At 34.9% G+C, this 23605-nt stretch overlaps 1 protein-coding gene across 5 annotated transcripts in view; it reads left to right on the top strand.

Annotated features, from left to right (window-relative positions):
- CRYZL1 (crystallin zeta like 1) overlaps positions 1 to 23605 on the top strand; it is a 29160-nt gene that overhangs the window by 5297 nt on the left and 258 nt on the right. Inside the window, exons 2-13 of one of the 5 annotated variants that reach the window (XM_036880223.2) lie at positions 3038 to 3105; positions 4705 to 4782; positions 6781 to 6853; positions 9833 to 9877; positions 11092 to 11160; positions 14796 to 14929; positions 15924 to 16035; positions 17874 to 17972; positions 19024 to 19145; positions 19978 to 20083; positions 22303 to 22348; positions 22891 to 22971. In XM_036880223.2, coding sequence (XP_036736118.1) covers positions 3040 to 3105; positions 4705 to 4782; positions 6781 to 6853; positions 9833 to 9877; positions 11092 to 11160; positions 14796 to 14929; positions 15924 to 16035; positions 17874 to 17972; positions 19024 to 19145; positions 19978 to 20083; positions 22303 to 22348; positions 22891 to 22971 — 1031 coding nt within the window. In that variant the 5' untranslated portion in view covers positions 3038 to 3039. Of the gene's footprint in view, positions 1 to 3037; positions 3106 to 4704; positions 4783 to 6780; positions 6854 to 9832; positions 9878 to 11091; positions 11161 to 14795; positions 14930 to 15923; positions 16036 to 17873; positions 17973 to 19023; positions 19146 to 19945; positions 20102 to 22302; positions 22349 to 22890; positions 23439 to 23605 lie in introns of those variants that run through there. The other 4 variants (XM_036880225.2, XR_008998380.1, XM_036880230.2 and 1 more) reach the window with 4 other exon arrangements.

Genomic DNA, 23605 nt, shown 5'->3' with positions numbered 1-23605 from the left:
AACCCTCAATTTGTGGACTTATGTCAAACATATTTAAAGAGTGACGTAGCTGGAAAAAATAAAATCTTTATGCTTTTTTAGGGCTTATCAGCCTACATTTTTAAACAGGTTTGTTTTCATTTAAAAGTTTTAGGTAACACTTTTTGATAAAGGAAACAGTAGAATACATAGTTTTGAAATCAATGACATTCATTCTTGGAAATGGCACTTAATAAGCATTGCATATTTTGATTTATGTTTTTATTTTAAAAGATATTCAGTTATTTTATTCCTCTATATAAGTATCTTTACATTCAATAAAAATCTTAATTAAATAATGGGCTGTTTCATTTTATCTGGACCAATGTCTACAGAACTGTGTGGACCTTGAATGCCATCCATTCTACCATTTTCTTCATGTTAATTACTCAGTATTCCTTTTTTGGGGTTGTAAAACAAGTAAATATTTCTCAGTTTTATTCTGGCCACTTTTGTAAAAAACACTTCTTTACTCCAATTGTAAGTTAGAGGATATTATTGTTCCTAAATGGTTTCTTATTGGACCAACTAATCGTTACTTTATTTTACTAGCCAGGCCAATTTTAACCTAATTTGGAGAAACTATTTAGGATGATCTGACTGAAAATATTGGCATTATTATGTATATAATGTTTGTCTAGGGGACCCTAGGTGTACAAAGAGTTACCTTCCAGGGTCTCTGAAATTGGGATACATGCAATATGAGGTCCATGACTGATGATCTGAGAGGCAGGCCATGTTTTAAGCTGAAATGGGCAGGGAAAACAGTGGCTTCCAGAATTACAAAGTGATCTGCTTTGAAATCAAGGGGTTGAAATATAATTGTTCCATTTCTTGAAAAGTCAAATCTAGTAGCTCTAGACTGTGTAGAAGCAGAAATTATAGTTCATAATAACGGTTACTGATTCTCCTAGGCAATAGCTGGGAAAACCCTCTGGTTAGTATATGAATAAGGCCAGGTTTTCTTTGTTAGTATGTAACGAAAGCTAGAAGCATGGCACAGATGGGATAGATTGAGTATCATTGCTGGTGGTTTCAGAGAGGGAGTAGGACTTGAGCAATATTCATTTGTAGTCTGTAGAGTAAGGACCTCACAGTCTCAGAGAACAAGCAGTGCCTGGAAGCCCTGAGACCAGTGACCAGATGGTGTGAAGTCATACTGACCAGATCAAAAAGAGAGTATGTTAGAAAAATGGGGCAGCGTTGGGGGGACGGGTAAGATAGACTAGGGACAGTGGGTATGCTTTTAGACAGTCTTGGAAGCTAGGGAAAAGAGGTTAGACTTTATGGTATAGGGAATATATAGCTGCTGTGTATCGATGCTTAGATTCTTCCCCTCTCCCCTACCATCCCAACAAACACACTGACATACAGCTTCCACAACCAAAAGCTAAGTGTTAGTTAATGATCTCACCTAGCTCATCCTGTTTTTATATACTTGCTGATACATACTACATACATAGTTCCATATATGTCTTCAATGTGTATTCATTTCTATTAGTTCCAGCATTTGATTATCACATTCTAGAAAGTAGCAACCATTACTGAACCGATCAGTAAAAGCTCCTCATGTAAATCCATTAGATCCACTAAGATTCAACATGTGAGGCTGGCTTTGTGGGTGTAGGACCTGTGCAGTCACACTGGACTGCAGTCTCAGGGACCTGTGCTTAGTTTAATGCTCTGCTATCACAGTCTTGAAATTTTAATAATTACTGGACAAGGTTCCCCACATTTTCATTTTGCAGTGAGCCCTGCAAATTATGTATCTAGTTCTTTCAACAAGTTCTTTATAATAATTACCCTAAACTAAAGGATATAGAATCTAGTTGTAGAAAACCGTTAAATATAACCTTTAAGAGAAACGACTTTGGAGTGGGTAGCACCTCGTTTGTCCCAGCCATGGCCCAGCTGGTGCTATGAGACCTAGATATGTGCCTTAACCTCTGTAAGACTCAGTTTCCTTATCCATAAAATGAATGCAACAATACTACTTTCACCAGAAAGTATGTACAAAAATGTTCTTAATAAGATAATTTGCAAAAGCCCAAACTGGAAACAATCAAGTATCTATAGTAGAATGGATAAATAGTAATTTATTCATGTAAGTGTAGAGCAATGAGAAAGTGATCTAGATCAACTACAGCCAACAACATGAGTGAAACTCACAAATACGATGCTGAGAGAAAGAAACCAGACATAACGGAGTATTATTTCATTTATATAAAGTTGCAAACAGGCCAAACTTATCTGTGCTATTGAAACTCAACATATTGAGTATCCTTAGGAAGGGGAAGTAGTGACTAGAAGAGGAACACAACAGGAGCATCTGGAGTTCTCATGGTGAAGTGTTTCCTTGCTGTGATACAGCCATATTTACTTTATAAAATTCAGCAAGCTATCCACTTAGCATCTGTGCATTTTTCTATGGGTATTTATACTTCTGTAAAATTTCCATTTTAAAAAATAGCCTTGCCATATAATTACTATGAAAATTTAAGAAACATCTGTAGAATCCTTAGAGATGCTTCAAGAGGTCCACAGAATACAGGTTTAAATATTTTCATTAAATGGTTTATAAACTGATACAGAAGAATTAGGGACACAATTTCAACAAGTTTCTTAACTGTCAGTTTTTCCTTTTTTAAATGGTCTTTTTTAAGACATTGAAAGACCTTTAAATGGCACCTTTGGTGATTAAAATTGAGCTCTCTACTTCTCATAAGTTTTTTTTTCTAAGTGCATCTAGTAATTTTTATTCAATAGCAAAGTAAAATTAAGCATATACTTACCTTTGTGTGAAAGGTTGAACTCCAAACCCATTCTCATTAAGACACATACCTCAAGATTATTGCATAGTCTTATTTGATCATTTTCAAGAACTATTATCTAAATTTATTTGTTTGAATACTACATTTATAGTTGTCATTTTAGCCTTCAGCACAATTTTCAGTTTTTCCTCTCATTTGATCTGGAAGACATTTTTATTTCATGTGTATTTTTTTTCTTCCTTTTTTAGGTATGAAAGGCTTATATTTTCAACGGAGTTCTACAAACGAAGAAATAACATTTGTATTTCAAGAAAGGGTAAGAAAAATTATTGAATCATTAAATGAAACAAGATAGTATCTTTTCTGTATGTAATAGACTCAGTTTTCAATGATCTGTTGTAAGTTACTCTGAGTGGAACTAAGTAAGGGGAAATTACTTAAATGAAACTCTACAAATTACTTTTCCTTTACTCCCATATGAAAACCATGGTCCATATTATAGTATAACTATATTTTTAAAAGAGTTGCTACAGAAGAATTTTTAATTCCCCTGGTTGGTGTTATAAAAGATATTAGGAAAACACAACAACCTTGATAGTCTTGTATGTTGCAAAATAACTCAACTTAGTCTGAATACCACAGTACAATAAAGTGAATGTTCAGATCATATCCATATTTCAAAGAATACATTCTCTCTTAGTGTGAAATGAAAAAGGTAGAAAAGCATTATTTTCCACACTCATTTCTGAGCTTTGCAAACTTATCTCATTCACTAAGCCTTAAATGGTCTGTAGTGTTTAATCACTTTAAACAGATGGAATTTTCATATGTTGGTGATTGAAAGGCTTGCAGAAGCCGAAACCATTCCATAGTATACATAGGGATGAAAACTAAGTGCTAGATGTGTTTCATAGTAATAATAAGAATTTCTGGATCGTGAACATAATCCAGTTTTTCTGTTAATCTTTCACTACAAAATCAGTTCAGATTCTAAATCTCAAATAGCTTGGCTTCTACTTTGGGTCAGGATAAAGGTCTAAGAGGTTTGATTGGCTCTCAGGGAGAATAATCTGCAGGTTCACAAATTCATAGATATTTTTGTATCTATAATATCAAATATCAAATCCAAAATTAAAAAGATAATCCCAGAATATTGTGTTTACGTCAATGATAGGCCATAAGAGGAGCAGTGCAAGTAGATATTCTTAGCCAGCTTTTGATCTAATTTGGGGTTATATCTGGAGTTAAGGAGAATATTTTAATTATTTGGTGGTAGAATATGGTTATTTGGGGGAGGTGATACCATATTTAATAATATAGGTAGATGACATCAAGTGCCTGAGAAATATTTTTGCATCTAAAGTTATATCTGGGTATGGAATAGGAAGGGTAATTAAGTTCCATTAAGTTTATATTTTGACCCCAGAATCCTATGGGGCATGTTGAAATGTCCAGACAGATGTTAAATAAGTTTAAGTTTAAGTTAAATGACACTAAATAACTTCATTTATAGCATTAAGAATATTCGCAAATCAGTAAAGTCTCTATGTTGTATGTATAAAGATATCCCTGTAGGTGTTGAAGGTTCTCTGCTTTGAGATTATTTAGATTGAAATAAAGTACATTACTTGTTGCTCTGCTTTCTTATCCTAAGTTTATTGTCTACACATATATCCATGTCAGTTTTTGAGTGCATTTTCAACGTAAGTATCCTACACCTTTTTAAAAATTTTATCCCAAAATTCCCTTTCTACTTTTTTTATTCATAGTATCAGATGATTACTTACAGATTTTTTAGTTAACTGTGAGATTTGGAGTCTTTTTAATCTTGTTCAATTATATATGAAACCTTTCACAACATAAAGGCAGTGTTCTCAAAGAAATGTATAATTATTTTATTATCATTTGGTCCTAGGAGAACCTTCCTGTTACAGAGGATAACTATGTAAAACTTCAAGTGAAAGCTTGTGCTTTGAGCCAGATAAATACAAAGGTATTGCTGCTTTTATTTTGGCTAAAATTCAAATGAGAGTTTCATAGTATAGTTACTACACAATTATATTATAATGGTAACTGACTTCTGAAGCATCCTTAGAAGAATAGAACAGCCAGTGAAAACATGTGAATTGTGTATATTCCTACATTAAGATAAATTATTAGTCTAGTTAAAGTCATGCATTACATGTTATTATATGAAAATATGAACTCTTTTACATTGTGAAAGGCTGAGAATTTATAATTACCAAGGCTTATAACCAAGGAAGAACTTACCTTTATTAAATATATTAAAAATAGAAATGAGAAACCTAATCAAGTAATTTATTTATTAACTATTGTATAAGTATTTCTAGGTAATGTCTTCAGATAGGGCTCGTATATATACTGCTTATCATTTCTCTTTGTCTCTCTCTCTCTCTCTTTCTCACACACTCACACACACACACACACACAAATCACCAACCTCAATCACTGCACAATAATCTTCCATGACTGACTATGAAATAGATGAAAAGTCTTCAAATAGTGTATTAATGTGGTTAAATGTGCCAAGATAAGTAGAGCCAGGTCCATTTACTCAGTTTTATAAATAGTAATACCGTAGTTTTATTGAACCCTTAACTTACTGGATTAAAATGTCCCCAGCATTCTAGAATCTAAGTTTTTCTGCAGAAAAGTCACATTGAGAGAAATATGGACCAAGATTACAGGCTTCTATTAGGCAACTCTAACATGAACATGACTTGAGAAGTGAATTAGTGAGATGCCTTAAAGTCCTTTCACCAGGAATATTACTACTATTACTACTACTTGTCTGCAGAGTTCTGTGTTTTAGCCCTTCCCAGGTGTTCTTTTAAAACTATGAAAAACCCATTAAAATCCTAGTCTAGGAAATTTATCTCCATGTCTAACAAAAATAAATAGTAAATTATAGTAAAATCGACTTAATGAAATGGTGCCCAACCATTAAGCATAACAGTTATGAAAACTGTGTGGTAATGTAAGAAAATGCATATAGTCAATGATGGACATAGGATGTAATTGCTAAAACCATGAGGATAGCTCTGTAAAAGCTGCACAAAAGACAGACTGAAAACACCCAGTTATCTATAAGAATGTCGTATGAACATCTTAGAAAAAGTATAAAGTTTTGTACTGAAAAGGAGACTTTTCTGGCAATCAAGTATATATAGGAGATCAAAAATAAAGGAATTATACAAGAGAATTATTTCAACTTTTTTCTTACTGCTCCTAAAATACTACGATATCTATAAATAAGTTCTGTATCTCTAGTAGTATAATAAAAGTGTGTCAAGAGCTACAGTCTTATCTATGTATACTCTGTCACTTTAAAAGTCAAGTACTTAATTTGGTCAGAATCTAACACATGCTCATTTCTGAAAAAATAAATAATTTATCCTTTTAAAAAAAAAACCTCCAATCTGAAATTATACAGGACTTTCCCTTATGTACATCCATCACTTCTTCCTACCTGCCCCCTAACCCAAGACTTGTGAGAAACACTCAGATGATTTTAAAGGATATGGGAGTGAGAACCTTTTGTTCTTATTGGCCACATCTCCCTTATTGAATGATGTCCTCTCCAAACTCCACTCCAGATTGAGGTGACTAGTAAAAGTGTTTAGCCAACCAAGAAGTGTTTTGACCATAATTTCCCTTCATATTTGCCACAGAGAAAATGTTAAATAAAGGATGTTAATGGTGGTTGGAACAATAATACTCATACCTAAGTCCTGCATATCAACTGTCATTTAACATAAACGTATCAGTTCCTACATATCAATTCCTCAGCAAACTCGGTTTTCTGCTGTATAGAGAAACCTGTTCTGTGAAGTTATTACTCTGTCTTAATTCCAAAAAATTGAATTCATATTTGCTCTTTCTGTGGTTTGATTTTTGCTCTTGCTTTCCTTGTGTATGAGCAGAGGCCAGGGTTTATTCTTGACGTTAAACAGCCTTTATCATGATGCAGCTTCTGGCAGAAATGAAGATGGAGAGGGATTTCTTCCCTGTTGGGAGAGAAATTGCTGGAATTGTGTTAGATGGTAAGTTTGCAGATATAAATACCCATTTTCTACGGTAAAAGAAATCTGTATTTTCTAAGGTAGACAGTAACTAATTGGTTTACCAACACATTATACACACTGCTTCAAATATAAAATATAATTATGTATAAATGTTTTCCTTTTTTAATTAAAAAGAAAATAGAACTTAATTGGTGTTTTATAATTGAAGAACTTAATACAGTTTGATAAATATTTAGGGATTACATATTTAAATCCATAAGTAATCATATTGAGTAGAATGATCAGTGTTGTCCTTTTTATGTTTACAAACCAGCATACTTGTTTTAGTTGGCATTGGGCCAGAATTTTTATACTGTAACCACATTTGCATTCAATTTTTAAGTTTGCCTAAATTGAGCCTTTAAAAGTTAAGTGATTTGATCATCCATAAATGGGTTCTGAGAAGAAATAACCACTAAGATTTCATGATTGCCTTAAATTTTTTTTAAAAATCAAGTTTTATTTAGTAAATAATGGTCCTAACATACAGAATGGAATTTGAAATAATTTGTACCTAAATAGACCTACTTTTCATATTCAACTGCCAACAGGTAGTTCATGATCAATTGGTATATGCTTGTTCTTTCTGCATATGTGAGTGAATGAATACGTAATGTGAGTTTGACTGAGTTTTACCTGTGATTTTAATCTATAATTGTTGTTCTTTCTCAATGTTTTCTTTGCCCATAGCTAAATCATAATTTCATTTCCTCTTCTTTCTTCTCAGAAAATAAAAATAAGAATTATAATAGCCAGAACATGGTCAGTCTCATTCATTGATTCATTCCACATTTTTTTTTATTGAAGTATAGTTGTTATACAATATTATACTGCTTTCAAGTATACAACACAGTGATTCAGCAGTTACACATTTTTAAATCCTCACCCCAACCTTCATTCCACGTTTAATATGCACTTGCTAAGTGCTTGGTATATGAAAATAACTAAGACAAAGTCCCCGCCCTCAAAGAGTTCACTATCTAGGGGAAGACAGATACACACGTATAAGCAGATTATTATGAAAGTTCCAAAGAGGTGCCCCACCCAGCTGAAAGAAACAGGAAGGGCTTCTTGGGTAAGTTAGCCAGACAGTAAGAGGCAGGCAGGAGGAGAATCACACTCAGCAGAGAGGATATCATGAGCAAAGAAAAAGACGCAAGTAATAATGTGATACATGTAAGAATTACAGAATTTGGTATTGCTGGAGCAACATAAATTCTGGGCAGGTATTGGAGGCAAAAGACATGGCAGAAGAGAAACATTTGGGAAAGAAAATTCTCCATCAAAAATAGCAGAATAAAAGATAATAAAATATTTAAATGATGATATAAACGCTTGATTCCTTGCCCCCCAAAAATGAGGCAGAGGGCAGACAAGGGCCAGAGCCATAATGAGCCTCATATGTCAGATTGGGTTTTAGGGAGATTATTAGAGTAGCCATATGGAAGGGTAGTTTTGAGGGAAACCAGGCTGTTGGCAAGAGGACCGATAGGATTGTTAACCAACAAACGAGATGACTAAGTTTATAGCCCAGACAGTGGCAGAGGTGAAGGGGGGTATGTTCAAGAAATGCTGAGTGAGTAAAATCAGCAGGACTTAATAATTGCCTGGAACAGGTCTATTAAAAGCAAATAAAAGCCAGGAGTGATTTACTGGATTCTGCTTAAGGTCTGAAATGGTAGCACCAATTGACAAGGGAAAAGGATCCAACCTGGAGGAAGATAGTGAATTTAAATTTATGCTCGTTGAGTTCAAAGTCCATAAGTGACTTCACTGGAAATATCTAGTAAGCAATTATGTGAGTTTAAGCTCAAAGGTAAGAGATCTGTGCTGGAAATGTTCATATTGGAGAGCGATCAGCATGTAGGTTATATATGAAGTCATAGAGTTAATGAGTTTACTCGGAGAGAGTAGAAATGGAGGAGATACAAACATGGCCTCTATTCAAGTAACAAAAGGAGTGTGAAGGAAGCCAAGAAACAAGAATCAGAATGATCCCAGGAGGGAGGGATCAGCAGCAGAACAGAAAGAAAAGTACAGTGGATCAGAAGCCAAAAATATTGGGGGATGATGGCACAGGAGGGATCCAGAGAAAAGGCAAAGTATAAGAAGAGGAAATGAGTGTAGGAATATCAGATTTAGAGTTACTTGCTGAGCACCAGCAAATGAACTCTGGGGCCATTTTGCTGGCAGCCAGCCAGAGGGGCCACTCCAGACTTCAGGTTTCTTCCTTTCTTAACTGCTTTACCTCAGTTTCCTTGACTGTTAAATAGGAGTAAATAATAACCTACCGTACATGGGTGTTTTGCCGTGAAGATTAAATGTGGTAATACACCAAAATGCTGGACACACATCGGCTTTCAACCATTTGGTTTTTTCCTCATCTTTCCCTTGGTAACTGAACAAAAATATTCTAAAGATTTGTGAATGATGGTAAGGGATTTTTCTTTCTATGTGCAGAGAAAATGTAACTATCATTTCTGTATAGTTCCCAAAAACTTCTTGGCATTGGTCTGAATTTATTTGCATAATCCCAAATCAAAGTAATTTTACATGTGACTCAACCAGAATTCCTTGTGGTGTGTCTTGAGATTCTGCATCTAAAATAAAGGTAGAAGATTGGGCTAGCCGCAGGAAGGGTGGAAAGCAATGTGATCGTCATAGGAGCTGGGGAGTGCATTATTTTCCTCTAATCCTTCATCCTTTGCTAAGTAGAGTGATGTCCTTCTCTGTGGTAACAGCCACATGGCCCAGATTTGGTAGAAATTTTATAGACAATCCAGATTTGAAGCGTTCTGTTCAGTAGTCCTTATAGACCATTACAATGTCCTGGAAGTTCTTGGCCTTTTCTCTGAATCAGTGGCTTTTTATAAACATGTGGACCTTTTGATTTAATAGGTAAATAATAGTTACTTAATGACCTCATGATACTAATTATTAATTTTCTCCACTCTTTAGTCGGAAGCAAGGTAACATTCTTTCAACCAGATGATGAAGTTGTTGGTAAGTTACAGTTAATAGTGCTATTTGAACTCATCTGTTTTACTGTCATATCTTTTTTTCTAGACAATTATTAATGTTTATTTTGACTTTTCTTCATATTCAAATACTTTCCTGATTTCGGGAAGTTGCTCTCAAATACCCATTGATCAAGAAAATTGGGATTCTGCTCTCAATAGCAGAACATTTAAAGCTTTTCAGTATTTGACTCTAACATTATTCAGAGAGAAAGATGACACATTGTGCTGTGCTCAGTGAGCCCCTTCCTGACAGGACACCAGTCTGTGGCTGGACTGGAGACTCTAGAGACAGGAAAAGCCACAGGGCATCTGCTTGAAGACTACTGACTGACGTCGCTAATACAGAAGCTCCACTCCAAACCCAACTTGAATTTTACAGGGCTGCTCCCTTACTAGTCTTGTAAAAGTAAAAATTTACTAGAAACATTTGTTGTTGTTTTTTTAATCCAGAGTCCATGCTATTTTGCAAATATGCATACTTTTATACCTGTATCTGAGACAGTCGAACAACATATGAGATATGGCTTTAGTGGTAGTCTTGAAATTACCATTTCTCTGTGCAAATATTCATAGGAATATATTCATATAAATTCAGAAAATATTTAACATTACAGCATGCTCAAAGCTGTTAAGAATAGATTTGTAGGAAGATTTTCATCAGCTTTTTACAGTGTTGCCTTTTATTCACATATTTTCTTGGAGAATTTATTATTTCTGTCTTACCTTTTTTATCTGGCTAAGATGTCAGTGACCCTGTATAGTCAAGATTGTTTTTGTATTAGACCAAAGATAAAATTAGACTAGTTTAGAGGAAAATGGGAGTTTATTGGAAGTCTCCTGGGGTATCTTACAGAATGAAACTGTGGGAAGGCATCAGAGACTATTTAATAATGAATCTAGGTGCCCTGCTTGCAATACTCTAACTTGGCTCTGTACATCAGCAGTCGTCCTTACCATTACGCAGAGGTGAAAGAAGGAGAAGAAGAGTACAGGTGATAGAGCTTCATGTAAGAAAATGAGCTATCTACTTTCCTTCCATGTTTCTGCAGTCTCTCCCTTCCCCACATTAGTAATTCCTAGACTCCTCCTCAGAATACCACTGACCAAAATTTAAACTGATACTTACTGGCATCTCATTAGGGATGAATTCATACTGAGATTGTTTCTTTCCCTTAAGTGTCTTGTTTTAATCGACAGGAATCTTACCCCTGGATTCTGAAGACCCTGGACTTTGTGACGTGGTTAGAGTACATGAGCATTACTTGGGTATGTGGCAGCTCAGTCTTTTGGGGCTCATATAAGTAAGTCACTTCATGCAATGAAAGTCTGGTCCATAGTTATTTAGATAGATACTGTGCAGATAGTAAGATATCTTTAGAGGACCACAACTGACTCCTTCTCCAGAAACTATACTATTTTTGCCCCCAGGATTTTCTTGGGCCTTATTGGACCTGCTCTTTTGAGAATCTTATAACTATTCAGTCAATTAAAACCTTTGATTTGGATTCCCAGGCTTGAGCTTTGACTGAGTTCCCTAAACTAAATTCTTATAGAAGGTTAACTATTAAAAAAACACACGCCTCAGTGAAATAAGCCAGGTGGAGAAAGACAAGTACCAAATGATGTCACTCATATGTGGAGTATAAGAACAAAGAAAAAAACTGAAGAAACAAAACAGCAGCAGAATCACAGAACCCAAGAATGGACTAACAGTTACCAAGGGGAAAGGGACTGGGGAGGGTGGGTGGGAAGAGAGGGATAAGGCGGTGGGGATAAAGAAAGGGGGCATTACGATTAGCATGTATAATGGGGCAGGCACGGGGAGGGCTGTGCAACACAGAGAATACAAGTAGTGATTCTACAGCATCTTACTACACTGATGGACAGTGACTGTAATGGGGCTTGTTGGGGGGACTTGGTGATGGGGGTAGTCTAGTAAACATAATGTTCCTCATGTAATTGTAGATTAATGATACCAAAATAAAAAGTAAAACATAAAAAAAAAAAAAGCACACACACTACTAAAAGGCCCATCCCTTTAGGCATTGCCGAATACTGGAGGATGATAAAATGGGCCAAATGGAGAAAAGCAAACTAGAACATCGGTTTCCTAGCTGTAAAGCTTAAGCTAAGACTGGGAAGCCACACAAATGACCTTTTATCTTCCTACAAATCAGCATGATTATAGTCCAAAAATCCATGAACATATATAGAGAAAACAATTGCAGATATTCCTTGAGAAAGAAAATACAGTAAAATGTTTCTTTAAATAAGTACTTTAAGAATGACCACTGTGTGTGATCTTTAGGCAAGACCCTGGGCATGTTTACTTTGGCTATGAAAGGGATGTCAAACTAGATAACCTCTAAGCTCTGCTGCAGCTCCAACGTTTTGTGAAAAAGGAAGTAATTTCAGTATGTTCCCTGGAGATTGGCAGGGGAAGATTAATGGATTCCTATTTTAGTTCCTATTCTATTTTTTTTTTAATGGAAATTCAGCACTTAGTAACCCTCAAATAAGTCTTTTCTTTCACCAAACCGAAGAATGAGGTTCCAAACAACTCTCCCCAAAACGTCTTATCAATCCTGTTGTAAAATATTGAAGATAAGAGTTAAAAATTGAGTAATTATTCCAACTCTTCTGCTTTCAGTTCCCAAGCCTGTCGGTCAAAATAAAAATAACTTTTTCATTAAAAATTTGGCACATATTTTTGGCATTATTTCTTTGGACTTAAAGTAGAGTTGAAATTATAATTATTTGGTTCTGATACACTGTTATTGTTAATCCATACATAGCTCTTTATTTATTTTGTTAAGTTTTTATAATGCAAATACTTGTGGAGCATCTAACACAAAAGCAAGGATCTCTTATTTAAACCACATCTAACCATGCAGTTTTAGAGCCTTTGCTATCTAACTAGTTTTATTCCTGTTCGAATTTTAAGAACTTCTTGTTAGGATTTTTAATGAAAATATAAGTAGTCCCAATTCTTATGATGGAAAATGTTCCCAAAAATCTCCATGTAAGTAAATTGCATATAGATTGAACATGTGCTGATAGAGTAAATGTGCTTTATAGTCAGACATTCAAACTTACTTGTTATGTGGCCCCAGACTAATTAATTAATTACCCTGAATCCCATTTCATAAACAGTAAAAGAGGGTAAAGATAGTAAAGATATTTTAAGATAGAAATAGCTATCTTAAAGATTTGGGTAGGAAATAAACTGCGGTGTGTGATACCACCTGATGTTTGGTGTGTTTTACTGTTAACTCCTTGTTTGTCTGAACATCGCCGTGTGCGCATGGACAGTGTTTCCACACTAGATGGCACTATTAGTTGGTAAGTGCGGTGCTGACTGTCCTGTGCTATGCCATCTGATTTCCCACTAGAGGAAAAATATATATCAGAGCTGGTAAAGACTATGAAAAGTGTTATAAAGTTGATTTTAGGTAAAATGAGGAAGGTTTGCTTGTGCTGTGAAAAAATCACATGTAGTGTGCAACTTTAAAAATAATAAGTAATTAAACATATTAAGGAGCAGCTTCAGGGTCAGATCATATAGAATAGAAATCTTTAAACTATGTTAGGAGTTTGTATTTTCTTTCAAGTGCGATGGAAAGTCATTGATGAATTTTAAACAGAGAAGTGTTAGAATGTTGTTTATATTTTTAAAAAGATCATTCTGACACTTCTGTTTCTCAAAGACACCATTAAAGAGATTGAAAAGAGAAGCCCATAAAGATAATATTTATAACATAAACAAGCAAATGACTCATCTGGAATATATAAAAAAATACCTGTAAATCAACAAGAAAATGATAACAATAGAAAAATTGATAAACACTTGAACAGGTACTTCACAAAAGGAACTCTAGATAGCCAGTAAACATGGAAAGATGCTCAACTTCTTTGGTAGTGAGTGAAAAGAAAATTAAAAATCACAGTAAAAAAAAATCACACACCTTCATGATTGGTAAAAATGCATGATAATCCTGAAGGTTGACAAGAATGTCCATAGTAATAGGAGCTCTAATACATTTCTATGGCAATGTTAATTCATACAGTCACTTTAGATTGGATAAAGTCAAAGGTAAAATACCCTGGGACCTGGGATTTCCATTCCTCAGTAAACATCCTAAAGAAACATGCACCAGCATAACACTATCTTTTATCATTTTTAGCAGCATTGTTTATAACTGCCAAAAACAGAATAACACAAATGTTCCTCGCTGGAGAACAGATAACCAAATGAAAAGGTTTTCACATGGCAGGGTGCCATAAGATGACAAAAGAGAAAACACTATAGCCACATGTACAAGAAAAAGGATGACTTAAAAACAATGTTAAGCAAAAAAGCAAGATAGAAAAGAATGCACATGGTACAATTCCATTTAGGTAAAGTCCAAAATGAAGCAAAACTAAATTGTATTGTTTAGGAATGCATAATTGAGTGATAAACTATGAAGGCAAATAAGAAATTATGGTGGTGACCACTGATGTCAGTTATATCTTGATTTAAAAAACAAAAAAGGAATGGTGGTGACCTCTGGTGGGAGAGACGAGGCTGCTGGGTGAGAGCTATACTCTCTCTCAACCAGGACAGTCATGGCTTATATATTTGCTTTATATCTCTTCATCCAGCTGAACTTAATGCTTTATGTCTTTTTCTGCTTGTGTTTTATTTCACAATAAAGTGTTTTTTAAAATGGACACACACTCTGGTCGTATTTTGCGGGTGGGTTATACATGGGCAAGAATGGAAGCAAAGAAACCACAGTACAGGGGAAAGATAATAGGGGTAGAGGCCCAGGCCAAGGCCATGGTGGGAGTGGAGAAACAGACGGGTCCAGGAGGCAGGACTAATAGGATTGATTGTTTCCTCCTGTTTCTTGTGATAGTTCACAAACCAGAAAAAGTTACATGGACCGAAGCTGCTGGAACTATTCGGGATGGAGTACGAGCCTATACTGCCCTGCATTATCTTTCCCATCTGTCTTCTGGAAAATCAGTGCTGATAATGGATGGAGCAAGTGTAGGTACTAGTAGACTTAGGGAATAGGGCATCCATTTGCTAATATAATTGTTTGCCACCAGCTAATTCATTGATTTCTTTACCAAACTCCCATTTTATTAAACAGCTTTTATCAGTAGGAAATAAAAGTTAGTGTGGTTAGTTTCTTGTTATTTTGAATCTGCTAGTGCCTTAAAAAAGCAGACAAGCCATTTCTTCTTCATGCCTAGCAAACAAAGCCTGAAATAACTCATGAAGTCTTTGAAGCTGTACCCCAAAACTCTACCCATTTTATATATCCCATACACTTACGTTAGTAAAGTATATTGCATTTATAGATGGGGCCCACGGGATAAAAAATGTGCTTATTTAAATATATTAAATGTATCATCAAAAAAATCAAGACACTGAAAATACATTAAAAATAGAATATTATAATCCAAAAAATGTTATAAAGCTTGGAGTGAATTCCTTCTTATCTAGCTGGCTGTTGATGAAAATGTTTTTAGTCTTCTTTACTTTGAGAAAAGGGTGGAACTGTCTTCAGTACTTACTTCAATCTGATGTCCAACATCAGGACAGTGGTGTTTCCTGAACTTTAGCCCACGGGTCAGCAGAAGGGTGGAGCTTTTGAGGTGCTTTGATCTTCAAAGAGAGGTAGCCAGACTCCCACAGGTATTATATAATTTGCTTAGAAAATCATGCTGACAAGGCCCTTAAAGGCCCAGTTTTCTCTTTCCAAGGCTGTGTTTATGAATGTGGCCCTCCATCCCGAAATGACATGCTGTGATCAGACTTGGGAGAACATGTGGCACACGTCCCTCCCACCACACCCTTCCAAAGAGTGTCTCACCTACTGAACTTGGCCATATTTTCTTCTTTTTCTATCAGATTGCATTTAAAAATATACTAAAGTAGCACTAAAGTATTATACTTACTTAAACAACCATAAAATAAGTTAGATACGGCCTCTGCCCTACATCTGCAAACCCAGTGTGTAATTTTTTCCACACAGGCACTTGGTACAATAGCTATCCAGTTAGCACACCACAGAGGAGCCAAAGTGATCACCACAGCATGCAGCCTCGAAGACAAACAACGCCTTGAAAGACTCAGGCCTTCACTAGGTAAGTAGACTTTCAAACAAAATTTTGAAGGGATATCACCTTAAAAACTGCACCTGTTAAAGTATGAAATCCCAAATGAAAATCACTTAAAATGCATTTAGTCCCAGTGCTAAATCCAAGTTTACTTAAGTGATAGTTTTAATTTTTTAATTATGTGTTTTTTAAACCTACATTTTTTAATGTTTTTTTTCTTTGCCGCATGGTTATCAACTCCCCGAAGTTTGAGTTAGGCAGTCTTTGACACAGCTTTAAAGTATCTGGTGTCTCTCCAGTTTAACTCAGTAAATCAGATTTTTGCATCACTTTGTATATTTCTCAGCCTCTTTTACGTAGTGACATACCTCTAAAGTTGCCTATTTTCTGTGATACGTCAGGAAGGGAGAGGATCCACTGACACAGAAACAGGTCAGATAGAGCATATGGTGAACAGGACATGGCAGAGATACAGGAGCTCTTGAAAAGATTGAACCTAGCTGGACAGCAACAAATATGGAAAGGAGAATGAAAACAGAGACTGAAAACAATGAAAAAGGAAAGGAAAAAGATAATAATGGAAAAACTAACAGGAGAAAAAAGAGGATGAGCAGAGTGTAAGGGAAGCAGGAGGAAGGGAAGTAAGATTTACTGAGTATGAGATGGATGGTGCCGCCCTAAGTCTCCCACAGCCCTGTGTTGGCTAAGCAGGAAACCACATCTAGAGTTTAGTAGCGTGTCTAAGAATACACAACCAGAAGGACTGGGATGGGATTTGAAGCCAGGCCTGTCTAACCTTAAAGCTCCTGTTATTTCCACTGTTACATTATGCTTCTGGCAGAGATAACTAAAAAATGGAAGGAAGGTTAAGCTGGCATGGAGAAAAGCAGAAAATAGGAAAAAGGGGAAGAGAAGAGATTGAAAATGGAATGGAGTGGGGAGGAAGCACGAATGGAATTGTTGAAGGGAAAGGTTTCTTCTGAGTTAACCCTGCCCTTCCCGTGTGTTTCAGTCCCCTTCCCTGGGTCCTCCCCCCCCTTCCCCCACCCCCTGAATCTTGGATCGCTTTGGATTTGAATCCAAGATAACCTTGAATCTGAGCAGCTTCTCAGAAGATTTCTCTTTAAAAACGTGTTAAAAGATAACAAAAATGAAATACAAATGTCTTCATTTTGCCAGTTCAAATACTGAGGGTATTTTTTTATTCTCTCCTTGACTTGGTCTGTGAATATAATACTTTAAAGCAACCAGTTAAATATTTTAGTTTAATTTTCACTAACTGCTAAAAATAATCATATTTTTTTTCTTTGCCTTCAGGATTTCTCTTCATTTTGGGGAGCAAGTGGAGGAGTAGCGGGTGGGGGGCTTCTATGGCTAACAAAGGATAAAACAGCCTTTAATAGAGAAGTACCATCTCACATAAATACTTTTTGTACTCTTTAGCTCTAAACTCTTAAATCTGAACATACTTAAGAAACTGCTTAATCTTTCAGTTCATGTCTTAATATGTATGTATCTCTGGTTTATAGATTCTCAGTTCTGGCAACAACCACTCTTTAGCTAGAGGAAATAGTCCCCTGTGTCAATGGACCAGCCTTGGAACACATCCACAGAATGCTCATATTTTTATGTTATTGGATATACCAGCCCCTTCATCTAAATTGATCCTTACCAATATTGGGTTAGATGAAAAAAGTGTAATTCGGATTCAATAGTTGTTTGAACCACTTTATTCATTTCAGAGAACATATATAGTGTGTATATAGTATATATATATATGTATACACACACATGCTTTTCTTTTTCTTTGGTTTGTTTGATCACATGGAGAACAGTACAGTTGTCTGATTTCCTGTCCTTCACAGCCCGAGTGATTGATGTATCTAATGGGAAAGCCCATGTTGCTGAAAGCTGTTTAGAAGAAACAGGTGGCCTAGGAGTAGACATTGTCATAGATGCTGGAGGTGGGTACCTTCCTAAATCAGTAGTCTGTGTTATTTTTTTAGTGTGATGAATAAGTTTCAGAAAAAAATATATATAATCCAGAGAATAATTATTAACATTATTATTAAATTGATGTTTAGTTTGGGTTTTTTTTTCTTTTTAAAATTTAAATTGGAGCTTCTTCATTTTATTCCCATTGTAAACATTGTCTAAGAGAGAGAACATGGTTACCTTTAATGTATAGGCATTTGAATTAAAATATCTCTACAAGAAATCTACAAACATGATTTCCTCAGTGGTTCCCAGATAGACACATTAGTTCAGGTCTCAGATATTTACTCGGTCAATTCTGCTAGTATGGCTGCCCTCTATTGGATGAAGACTTTTGTGGTCTCTATTTGGAAAACACACAATTTTGTTCTTTTTACTTCCCTTGAACTCTTGTAGTTGAACTACAGAAGTTAAATATCTATTTAACACCTAGTCTGTACACACTTAGCCATCACACCTTTAGGATGAGTTTCACAAGTCTGCGAAGGGATTCTGTTTACTTTGTTACAGTTTATACTTTATCATGAAAACTGTAGATAAGTACAACTATGACAATCGTGTTTCTTTTTAACCAGTATTTTCAGTATTTGAAATTAACTCAGAAAAATCTTTCAGTGGAAGTGAATTTATACTTCATTAATTTTCAAATGAAGATTTCAATAATTATGTCAAAGTATGTCAACTTTTCCCAGAGTATTAAAGCTACCAATGTTATAATTAAAATCATCAGACTTAGTTATGGGCTATGTCACCTTGCCTGGTTTTCAAATGGAAATAGATTTTTTATCTTTAGTTATTTCATTTATAACTAAATCTAGAGTAAATTTTATGACCAGTTTTAATGCAAAAAGTGTTTTTTAAGGTGTCTGTCTGATACATTGTGTTACCTCTTTCTAAGAAAAATGCTTCCTCATTCCCACATTAAAAAGTAAAGAGAACTAGTCTGAAGAATAAATTTTTGTTAGATTGCTATAAAATATATTTCTTCTTTCTCTTTTTTTAAAACTACTCCCTTGTAAGTGAGACTATATAGTAAAGATGATGAACCAGCTGTAAAATTACAACTACTACCCCATAAACATGATATCATCACACTTCTTGGTGTTGGAGGCCATTGGGTAACAACGGAGGAAAACTTGCAGGTAATATGAGAAATAATAAAGCATTACTATTTACACCAAAAGGATGTAATTAACAAAGAATAATGCCTAAGTCTTTTGAGGCAAGATGTGGCTAAATTAGTATTCATTCTGAATTATACCCTATACTTAAAGATAATTGGCTCTTTTTTTAACTTGTAGCTCCATGTTGGCCAAGATGTTGAAATAGTGCCTAGTAGAGGCCTTTATTTAAGAAGTAGTAACTTCTGAATATTTTAAGAGTATTTCAAATAAGGTTTTTCTTAGCAACAAACATTATTGTTAACATGACTTAACAAAATACTTCTATATAAAATTATGGCTATTTCCCAATTAATCAAATTGGAATTTACTATGTATGTATATATATATGTGTGTGTGTATATATATATATATATATATATGTATATATATATATATATATATATATAGTCTGCCAGTTACATTTCTCAATAGAATTCAAATTAAATATTTTTATCATGGTTGATATGCAGATATTCTAATTCTTTACACTAAACCTTCATTGATTTTCTGACATCCTCACAACGAACATGACTGGTAAGTAGCAGCCAGAAATCACACACATGAACTCACACACACAACCACTCCATCACCTTTAGATTGGCCTTGTACCTGACCTAGCTGTTCCATCAATTTGAGCAATGAATTAGAAAAGAAAACCTTATAGTTTACATATTGTTATTAAAGATTGTGTGCTGATTATTTGTGATTTGAGTATTTAATTTGCTTGGAAGTTTTTCTGGCTCAAGGTATCAATCATCTTTCTGTTGTCCAACTCACAGTAATTGATCAGTCTTTATGCATTCTGTCCAAGTTGGATCCGCCAGATAGCCATTGCCTTTTCCTCAAGGGAGCAACGGTGGCCTTCCTTAATGATGAAGTTTGGAATTTGTCAAATGTACAACAGGGAAAATACCTTTATATCCTTTTTTCTAGTGATTTGAATTTCTGGCTTGACATTTACCTAGTACTCTCATCAAGTTCTTTAATAGTGACAGCAATAACTAATAATAATAGCAGCTAACTTTCACCGAGCATGCAATGTTCCAAGTGCTTTGTAGGTATTAATTTATTTAAACATGAAAACAGCCCCATGAGGTGTAAGTACTGTTATTACCCCTATTTCACAGGTGAAGTATTTGAAGCATAGAAAAGTTAATACATGCTCAAGGACACAGCAAGAAAGCAGGACAGGAGTCATACTCAGGCAGCCTTGTTCATTTCTGAATGACAGATAACCACAGATAGATGGAAGAATTTGCTTGATTTTTAACCTGGCATTATGGAAATTACATGTCACCTTGAGAGGCTGCATGCATCCTTATTCCTGTGATGGTGCCATTGTGCAAAACATTTGAGAATACTTACCAAAATAGACTTTGTGGAGAGTTTTTAAGACTATCAATGCTAAGAGTTCTTTATTAAATGAAGATGGATTTGATTTTTTTTTAATGTAAATCACTCAAAGACAAATCTGGTAAGAAACTGAATCATTCTTGTTTTATTAAAAGTAATGAAAAGTTTTCTTGAGAATATGAAAGCATTTCCAAAAGAAATAGCAAGGTCAACTTAAGAATAAGCCTTTTATTTCTAAGATGACTATTTTGAAGACAGCTGCACATGGTAAAATTTTTTATGTAAAAATTTTATAAGTTTTCATTAAAAATGAAATTCTTTAAAAAATAAGTTCTCGTTACTATACTCGTGTGAAGAGCCTTGCATAGCCTTACATTAGTCTCCACTGAATGTTGTACTTCCTGTTAAATGTGTATAATTGTGATGTGTAAAAAAGCCAGCCTACTCTAGTAGCAATGACAGACTTAGTTCAGAGCTTTCAAATAGTAGTATTTAACTAATATACTGTATATGTTGAGTTTTAAAGAGTACATTTCAAAACCAGAATATATCCTTAATGTAGTGAATATATGAGTTTAAACTATTTCTGATTACTTTCTCCTATTAAATTCGGAAAATAAACTTAATTTTTAACTGCCTAAAAGAATTCTTTAAAGTTTAAGCAACATAAATATCCAAAAACATTGTAATTATTAAGAATATCATGGGATGTTAACAGTAGAGAATGCCATGTATTCAGAGTAACATTAGTTAAGATGTTTTGAATCTTGCATGTCAGAACCTAGGCTGGCTGTTTTGCCTGTGTTAATTCTCTCAGTTGCCCTACCACCCGGTGAGAAGATTATTTTTACCTAGTTGACAAATCCATGGACATCATCATGTGAAATGATGTTAAATTTCAAAAATCCAAAATACACATTTTTATGTGTGTGTATGTACACACACACACATATACATATATACGTACACATACTGTTGGCCATTTCATTAACAAAAGTGGAGAATTTACAATATGGAAATAAGTGAATCAGTATTCTTTCAGTCCTTCTAAAAACTTTAAAATGGTTTATGTTCATATTTTCTATATTTACATTTTCTAAAGTCCTGGATCAGACTTTAGTCCTCACTTGTGCAACCTTCCTCATTCAGTTCACACATGGGCCAGTTACTGCTTGTGACTTCACAGACAGCTCCCTCCAGTTGTGTGATGATATGCCATAAATAATTTTCTAGTTCTACTAATTAACATATACTCTCAGTCCTTTTATAATTTCAATTAAATGACTATATTTTTTAATTTTAACTTTATTCTATTAATTATATATGTCACACATACACAGTTTAACTTTACTGCATAGAAATTTTGAGCCTATTATTAGCCAGTTTAGTAAATAAATGTGCACCTAAAGTAGGAGACGTAAGTGCTAAAATTGCTTTTAATTAAAAATACTGTATCCATGGTGCTAAAATGCTGACCGGACACCATTCCATTGCCATCCATTTGGGACACACTAGTCATTGCTTAAGACAGGCATTAGGCCTGACTGCTTTCATCACTTGTCCTTAGAAGTTACAGCTCTGTTATGTCACCTCTCTCAGATCAGTTCTCTATAACCTTTTTGAGAGGTAAACTTGACAGCTTACAGAATTTCTGTAGCTGAAATTTTGAACTGTTAGTGCTAAACTTAAGGAAAAAAAGGTGACTTGCCTAGCATCTTCTGCGTATTGGTTTTATTTGATACTGTCTCCTTTACATTGCCACCTTAACAATCTTTCCAGCTACGTATCTTAAAAGATGTGATGGAGAAGTTATCAACTGGTGTTTTTAGGTACGCTAAGTAACCAAGTCATTGTTCTTGTTTATTTTCCTATTTTCAAGGAGATAAGGTGAACATTTCCATTTTTTTTTCAGCTTGCACAGTATACCCGTTGCCTCTATATTTATTATTTCGTTTAAACAGCTGTTCTTTACTGTTCTCAAAGTGTATATTGTAGTACACCAGTAAGCTTTTCCTGAGGTACAAGTGGCTCCTGGCTTTTCCTTACTCCATGCCATACCATACCTCACGCATTGCTTTTCCTCATCACCTTTCCCAAAGCAACTTGAAATAGCCCCCAACATGAGAAGAGGGAAAAGTACAATTTTTTAAAAGTGGATCTCTTTATCCAAAAAGAGTAGGCACAGTAGGCATTTTTCCTTTTCGAAATTTAACCACTTTTAACAGTAGAGAGAGTAATGAACAAGGCTGTTTGAATTACTTAAAGTAATGGAATTGAACTCTAGATATTTTCAGTTGGTCACCTATCGTCCTATGTGCTCTACTCATCTTTCCCTTGACCTGACATTTCTAATAATTTCATTCTTCCTCAGGCCTCAGTTGGATGAGCCAATTCCACTGTATGAGGCGAAAGTTACCATGGAAGTTGTTCAGAAAAATCAAGGAAGAAAAAAGCAAGTTGTTCAATTTTAATTTTGTTCTTTCTCAGACCTCAGTTGGACAAACCCATTCCAGTATTTGAAGCCAGAGTTTGCTTGGAAATTGTTCAGCAAAGTCATGGAAGACAAAAGCAAGTTGTTCCATTTTGCTGCTGAGACAAGATGCTCAGTTATATCACGTTTTTGAAAAGTATTTGAAAAATTATTGCGCAGTGGAGACAATTCTATAACATCTAAAGGGAATATTCTGAAAGCCTTTTTAGTTACTGTTTCTGTATATTTGCCTCTGTTATAAAATTCTTTCCACGAAGAAAACTGCTTTCAGCAAAAGCCAGGCTACTCTATTGATAAAGCTGTTAGTCTAATGGTATGTCAAAATAACGGTATTAATTTTGTATCAACTTCATTCGTGACACCTTCCTTCCTTAACAGGACTTTGCTGTCGTAATTTAATAATTGAGTATATTTTCAAGTCTCAAAGGCTCTAGCCCATGGACTTAATATTTTTCTCAAGTATTTATTCATGGTTTTCTTGGGATCGAAGTGGAGCATGACAGTAACTGCAGTGTGCGTGTGGAGGGTGCAGTGGCCACGCTTGGAAAGGCGTGCTCGAGGTGCGCTGGCAGAGCCAGCGTGCTGATTTCCTATC

Source organism: Manis pentadactyla, chromosome 1 (genome assembly GCF_030020395.1).
Source record: "Manis pentadactyla isolate mManPen7 chromosome 1, mManPen7.hap1, whole genome shotgun sequence".
Classification (NCBI taxonomy): domain Eukaryota; kingdom Metazoa; phylum Chordata; class Mammalia; order Pholidota; family Manidae; genus Manis; species Manis pentadactyla.
Note: the sequence above shows the minus strand (reverse complement) of the source record. Positions and strands in the feature narration are given on the sequence as shown.